Source organism: Pteropus vampyrus, unplaced genomic scaffold, assembly GCF_000151845.1.
Source record: "Pteropus vampyrus isolate Shadow unplaced genomic scaffold, Pvam_2.0 Scaffold368, whole genome shotgun sequence".
NCBI classification, from domain to species: Eukaryota; Metazoa; Chordata; class Mammalia; order Chiroptera; family Pteropodidae; genus Pteropus; species Pteropus vampyrus.
The window spans coordinates 974,173-981,518 of record NW_011889149.1 but is presented as its reverse complement, the minus strand read 5'-3'; the positions used below and the strand labels follow the sequence as shown (position 1 = coordinate 981,518).

Genomic DNA, 7,346 nt, shown 5'->3' with positions numbered 1-7,346 from the left:
TTAACACTAAGGAACTTACACACGTTCACATAACAGAATGGGGAAGAGCTGGTTGGGATTCAAAACTCGGGCTCAAAATTTCTAGAGCTGTGTGTGTCCAATAGGATTTCGAAGACTTGTATTTTAAAAAATTATAAGATGCCTCCAATTTTTTATATTGATTACATGCTGAAATGGTAATATTTTGGATATATTAGGTTCCGTAAAACTTTAAAACTAGTTTAACCTATTGCTTTTTTACTTTTTTAAATGTGGCTGTTAGATGATTTAAAATCACATATGTGGCTCACACATGTTAGATTTCTATTGGACCGCAGTGCTCTAGAGGTACTAAGAGGATACTGAGGGGCCGTGGGAAGGAGGCGCAGTCCATCACAATGGTTCTGGAAAGACTCGGTGAGGCTGGTGGTATTTGGGAGGGGTGGGAGGAGTCTGTGCTTGCAACTCAGAGAAGTCACTGAAGATTCTTGAGCAAGAGCGTGGCAAGATCAAAGCCAGTTTCAAGAAAACTAGACTAGGGCGTGCTGTGGAGGAGAGTGAGGAACAAATGACAATGGGGAGAGGGGTCAGGACCCCTGGGAGCAGCTACGAGGGCCTGAGACCTCAGAGGCAGACGGGACTGGAAAGAAGGAAATGTTAGGAGGGAGGAGACCATAAAGTCACCAAGAAGAGGAGGAGGGCAGCAAAAAGAAGTGAGTAGGTCTGTTCAGGCGCCGACGAGGCCCAGGGACACTGCGAGAAGCTCCCCACAATGAGACCCCACCGAGCATGACCCCACCCCTCCGCTTCCTCCCCAACTTCCCTCCCCATCACAGAGCAGGGAGACAGGAGGCAGCAGAGAAACACTTCTCACGGCCCCAGGCCTGGGCATATAGGCAATTCCCTGGAAGCCTTTAGCACTGGCCGGGGAGTCAGGACACCCCGGTCCTTGTCCAGCTGCAGAAACACTTCTGTTTCTCAGCTGGAGGTTCTGCCCGGCCCAGTGTTTCTCGTGCGAGGCATGCTGACCGGCCTAGAGTAGGTCCCTGGCATTCCGGGAGTGAGGCAGGTCTTTAGAACCACTTCTGGGCTTCGCGCCTCCTGCTCCATCACTTACTGGTCTGTGACCTTTGGCAAGTTATAGACCCTTTCTGAGCCTGTTTCCACACTGGCGAAAGGGGAGTATTGATGCCTCCTCCCTGGTCCCTTGTAGGCTGGATGCAGTGACATGGCTTCCAGCCCTAAGCACAGTGCCTGGTTCACCACTCATGGTCAGTAATGTGCCCATGGAGAGAGAAGGACATAAATCCTTGTATGTCTGAATCCCCCCTTTCTGACTCCCGTCAAGTACTGAGGTCTGAGACTCCGGCCCTCGTTTCTGCCAGCTTGCGCCAGTCTCTCCTACCCTGCTCCAGAGAAACTCCCCCAAGCCGGGCTCAGATCGCAGCGGCCTCTCCAGCCCCTATTCTAAGCCTTCCATGGCTCTCCATGGCCTGAGGTCCCCTAGCCCAGCATCCTTGGCCCTCCAAGCCTCAACCTACCCTACCTTTCCTGCCTTCTCTTATAGCTCAGCCATCACCCACCTGAGCTTCAGCCGAACCGCTCTCTGTCCCCCATCTGTGCCTCTAGAAATGCTACCATTGTGGCAGGCCCAGGCCAGAGGGGCCCTTTATGTTCCTCCCCAACCCCACCCTATGGGGGGTGGGGGCGGTCCCTCGCCCTTTTTGCTTTAACACAGGAGTCCTGGCAACTGCGTGGAACAAAACCACCTCTGTCCTCATGCAGGCCTTTGCTGTTGAGATGCAGTAATACACACAGCTCAGGGCTGGGGAGCAAGCACTGTCTTCAGGCTGGCCATGGGACCAACTCTAGCTCTGCCACCTGATTGCTATGTCCTCTGGCTTGTTGCTAAACTTCTCTGTGCCCTTCAGTAGGATCCTCTGTAACCTAGGGGCGATGGCAGAAGCACAGGTGCATCCAGCACCAAGTCCAGGCACTGTTCTAAGCACTTTTAATGCACCACTGCCTCGGTCCCCACCACGGGACGGGCAGGTACTTAACTGGTATCATCACTCCACTTTACAGATGAGCAAACTGAGGCACAAGGCTGAACAAACCGTCCAAGGAAGGAGCAGAGCAGAGGCTCAAATTCTGGCTCCAGGGTTTGCTCTGTGATGTTCAGAGCCTGTGAACATCGGGATCTGAACGTGTGTAAATGTATCCTATGAAGGTGAAGTGCCCAGTGTATGTAAGGGACAGCATCTGGCACAGCATGTAAGTAAGATGTGGTTCAAGGCAACAGCTGTCATTTCTTGTCATGAACAAAAGCAGCGAGGCAGCTTGATCCCACTCATCACCCACAGTGTGTTTTAATCTCAAAGACAGAGACCAGGCTCATGGGCCCCACAATATTCTGGGGGGCCCCAAAGGGCAGAAGCTTGTCGGCCATTTCACAATCTCTGCAAGGCCAGGTAATATTTCTCAGGTGAGTCTAGGGCTCAGGCCAGCATCTTTCGAAGGCCACCCACCAACTTGTCTCTTCCTCCGATGGGCATGGCAAGTGAGCCCAGCTAGTGGTGAGCCACAGACCAGCCCATGGCAGCCAGGAGGGCTCTGGGGAGCCACTGAGCCCCAGAGTCCACCCCGGAACGCTGCTGCGATGGGGCAGAGATTGTGAGCGGGCCCCTGACACCCCTTCTCTCATTCATTTTTTGTAATGTGGTTCCATTACTTTTATAATGTGCAGTGACTGCCTGTCATCTCCTGACAGCTCTAAGTCTGAGCATCATCTGGAGCAGTGGTTCTCCATGTGGGGCAATTTTGCCCCCCACCCAGGGGACATTTAGCAATATCTAGAATCACTTCTAGTTGTCATAAGTGGGGAGGGGGACCTGCTAGTGGCATCCAAGGAGTAGAGGCCAGGAATAGTGCTAAACATACAACAATGCACAGGACAGCCCCTCCCCTACCACACACACATCACCAAAGTATCAGTAGTGCCGAGGCTGAGAAATTCTGGTCTATAGAGAGCCCCACAAATCGGACTGTCAGCATAAGAGAGAACCCAGGGGGAGACTGAGGTCCAGAGACGGCCAGTGACTTACCTAAGGACACACAACAATCTGGGATACGACCTAGTGCTCAGATTCAGGGCCCTCGCCTCTCAGGTTAATATTATTATTATTTTTTCTCTTTTTGCTAACAGTAATTTTTAATAACTTGAAACTCACTTCTATAAGTTAATGCTTTTTTGATGTTAACCAAGTATGGCGAGTAGCATCTACTTCGTGATGGGGATTGGGAGGGGTAGCTGCATTTTTAGTCTGCAAACAAGGAAACTGAATCCTGTGAAGCATTGTGGTTTAGGAGGGACACACAGACAGAAGGGAGGCCGCGAAGCCTTGTGAGCAGGGAGCTGTTTGATCTGTAACCAGCACGGCAGCCCTCGCCTCGGGTGGAGTGCCTTGTTGGGGCGCTGCGACTGGGCAGGCGTCACTGGGGCTTGGCCAGATAGAATAGGACGACTTCATAATTCAGGTTCCCCCAGGGTAAGCTGCTCTGTGGGAAGCAGGCACAAGCTAGGAGTAGGGGACAGGAGTAAAAAGGGGAACCGGGGCCACCCCTGAAGATGATAATAAGGCACCTAGACCTCTGCAAAGATGACATTCTTTAGACTCCCTTACAGCCACCTCTGCTGGTAGCCAGGAATGAATGAGCAGATACACGAACTAATGAAAGCATGGATGGATGAATGCATAATGGAAGCAGCCGGCTTGGGGTCGCTCGACAGGCTTCGGGGCAGAGATTTAGAAACTCATCAGATGCAGAGAATACCCTGGGACACCGGCGAATGCCCCTCCCCTGGGGATTGTAATTCAGTACGTCTTTTTAACAAGGGCCCCGAGCAATTTTTTTGATCAGGTGCATCTGGGAAATACGGGGAACTAGACTGAAGCACAGCGGAAGGAGTATGTAGGCAGACGCCTGCACCTGGGCCTGTTACGGTCCTGCCGCGTGACATGGGTACACACTGCTCTGCATCCTGTTGGTAAGATGGCACGATGATCCCTGCCATCTAGGGGCTGTATTCCTGGTTCAAGAAACTTCCGTTGAGTTCTGACATGAGCCCAAAAGTGCCCTCCTATCTTCAATTAATAAGGCTAATACTGTCCTGAGGTTCTCAGTAGGTGGTAACAACCATTATAATAATAATGTCGAGTGGATCCGGACACCCTGTCTCAGCTCTCGGCTCACAGCTGTGTGACCTGGGCAAGCCTCTTAACCTCTCTGATCCTCAGCCCCCTCCTCTGCAACACGGAACTAAGAATATCCTTGTTGAGAGGCCTCGTGATGAGGGAGGGAAAGTACCTGGCCCGGTGCCAGGACGATGAAGGCAGATAGATAAACGTCCCTTCCCCACTTCCTCTCCACTTCTTTCCAGGATTTTGAGAGTCTCTACCTCCTCCGTTTGAGGAGGCTAAGCTGCCTCATGACCCAGGGCAGATTATAATGATCCTGTGGTATCCCAGGGAGAGCAGGTCACATAGCCCTGAGGTCCCGCTGGCTGACATCCCCATTATCCCCTTGCAGCCTCAGAAAGCCGGAGGAGCTCAGGCCGCTAATCAGGCACTGGAGCCTCACCGCTCCAGGCCCTCACTTTACGCATGAGGATCAGAAGCCCAGCATCAGTCTTTAACTTCCCCGAGACCACACAGTAATCCCGCGAGTCTTTCCTTGCCCATGCTCACCATCTTTGTCCTGAAGGGTTCTTGGTGTCTGTCTGCTAAATAGACTGTTCTCTTCCTTCCTTCTCGTGTCCACCCCCTCTTATTCTATGTCTCATGATGAGTCCTGTGGTGCTGAACGTAGCCCTGCCCACTCCTGCCGGGACCCCTAGACTCAGGAAGTGAAAAATTTCCCAGGAATCCACCCCACAATGACTTGGCCCTCTTCCATCTGGAATAGGAGACAGTTCCCTGGGGGCCGTGTGTGAGTTGGCCTTGAGCTCCTAGTCACGGGGGTAAACAGGCCACATTGTTTGGAAAGATAAAGGATGTCAGCACTAGCCACAGCCCAGCACGTTCCCCCATCCCCCACGCCCTGCAAGCTTTCCCTTCCCTCTGCGTGCCCAGGGTTTCCCCTGAGGCGCTGCTCTGAGGTCATGTTCCCTCACCCCTCAGGGGTACCCTGGCCCAGCAGCATCGGCACCACCTGTTAGAAATCCAGAATCCAAATCCAAACTTTGGTGTGATCCTGAGACCCCAGTGTGAGAAGCCCTGGTGTCCATCAGAGGTGGGTCGCTTCATTCCTCCAGTGAGTCTTCTCCAGTCCCTTGCTGAGAGCACAGGCTCGAGGCCCCAAGAAAACCACAAGAACAGTGGGGCAAGTTGGTGACATTGCCTGTTCGTGATAGATGGACAGACTCTGCCTCCAGTGCTGTGACTGTGGACAACTCATCTCCCCTCTCTGAGCCTCAGCTCTCTCTTCTGTAAAGTGGTCATAATGATCCTATGATGTCCAAGGGAGAGCATATCAAAGGCCCCATGTAAGTCCCAGGAGGCCACTAGAGGCAGAAGCAGGATGTAGGAGGGTGCCAGCCATCCAGAAGTTTCCTTCCTGGACCACAGACTACAGTCCTGGGCTATGCACAGAGAAAGAGAGGCAGGCTGTCAGAGGGCACTGTAAAGAAAGGGGACTGGCCAATGTGGCCAGAGGCAGATCCGCTGTCAGGCCACCGTGGGCAGAGGAGGTGAGATGTGGGCACAGGTGTAGGGCATCAGGCTGAGGTCACAGGGCTGCTCCCTGTGGCCTGGCTGCTAAGCTGCCAGAAACTGCGAGAGGGCCTGCTCTTTCTGCAAAGTGTCGCGATGACAGGCACTGGCACCTGGCTGCTGGCTTGAAGGCTGGCTCTGCCACGAGCTGTGTGACTGTCCTAGTTATCTAATAGTGCTTAGCAAATCACCCCAAAACCTAGTGGTCCAAACAATGTTGATACTTCTTGTGATGATGCCCGGCCTGCACGGATAATTGGGCAAGTCTCCCTGTTTTAAGGGCAAATGATTACCAACCCGAAGCCCAGCTACAGCTTCAATATCCCATTGCCATGTAACGTGCTCACAAATTCTGGGGATTAGGGCGTGGGTCTCTTTGGGAGGTCATTATTCCGCCTGCCACAGTAGGGCTGTTGAAAGCATTACACGACACAATATACGTGATGCATTTATGAGTGCCTGGCACACGGGACACGCTCAGTAGGTGCTGGCCATTGCGTAAAGGAAAAGCCTCAATTTATTTTCCTTCTTATGTAAAGAAAAACCCTGTTCTTCCCTACTCTATCTTTCTTCCATGTATGTCCCCTTTACTGTTACATAGACACTTCACTGTGGACCTTCTGGTCACCAAATGTGTGGAGGCTTTTCCCACACAAATGGACACCAGATGGGTGTCCTGCCATTCAATTCAATGTTGATACTGTCCACCTGGAGATAGCGTCAGATGCCACAGGCTGAGGGCTCGCGCCTACAAGACCAGCCCCTCCACAGACACGCTTCGGACACCAGCTCACAGAACTCAGGGACACACATTGTTTATTAAAGGGTATGAGAAAGGGCACAGACGGACGAGATGCATAGGGCGAGGTATGTGGGAAGCGGCATGGAGCCTCTATGCCTTGCCCGGGCGCCAGACCCCCAGCACCTCCTGTGCCCACCAACCCCAAAGCCCTGCAGGCCTCATACTTCTGGGATTTTATGGAGCCTTCATCATGAAGGCATGATTAATCATTACCTCTATTTTTAATCCCTTTCCCGTCCCAGGAGAATGAGAGGGGACTGAAAATCCCAAGCTTCTAATCATGGCTTGGTTATTCCAGAGACCAGCACCCATCCAGGGGCCCCTCCAGAGTCGCCTCATTAGAAAACATGACACTCCTGTCACCCAGGGAATTCCAAGGGCTTCGGAAGCTCTGCGTCAGGAACCGGGGGCAGAGACCAATACATGTTCTCTTATCTCACGCATCGAAACCACAGAGAAATTGGGATGGGCCTAGAATATGCAGTGTGAGGAGGGACTTGGTGCCCTCTTCCCGCTTTGCAGATGACGTGTTTGAAGCTCAGAGGGGTGGTGCTTTGCCCAAGGTCAGACAGCACGTGGAGGACGGGCTGCTCCCTGCCATGCGCAAGGGCACCACGCCGCCCCAGACCCACCCAAAGGACCTGGGTGATGCGTGGGGTGTGTGTCTCCCTGCTCAGATCCTGCAGCTCCTGAAAGGCAAGCTGGTGGTAGGACATGACCTGAAGCACGACTTCAAGGCGCTGAAGGAGGACATGAGTGGCTACGCCATCTACGACACGGCCACCGACAGGCTG

At 52.8% G+C, this 7,346-nt stretch overlaps 1 protein-coding gene across 4 annotated transcripts in view; it reads left to right on the top strand.

Annotated features, from left to right (window-relative positions):
• The window catches only part of ISG20 (interferon stimulated exonuclease gene 20), a 12,488-nt gene that overhangs the window by 3,489 nt on the left and 1,653 nt on the right, over window positions 1-7,346 (top strand). For 3 of the 4 annotated variants that reach the window (XM_011379669.2, XM_011379671.2, XM_011379670.2), the window contains exon 3: window positions 7,230-7,342. In XM_011379669.2, coding sequence (XP_011377971.1) covers window positions 7,230-7,342 — 113 coding nt within the window. Of the gene's footprint in view, window positions 1-5,378; window positions 7,116-7,229; window positions 7,343-7,346 lie in introns of those variants that run through there. The other variant, XM_023522972.1, reaches the window with a different exon arrangement.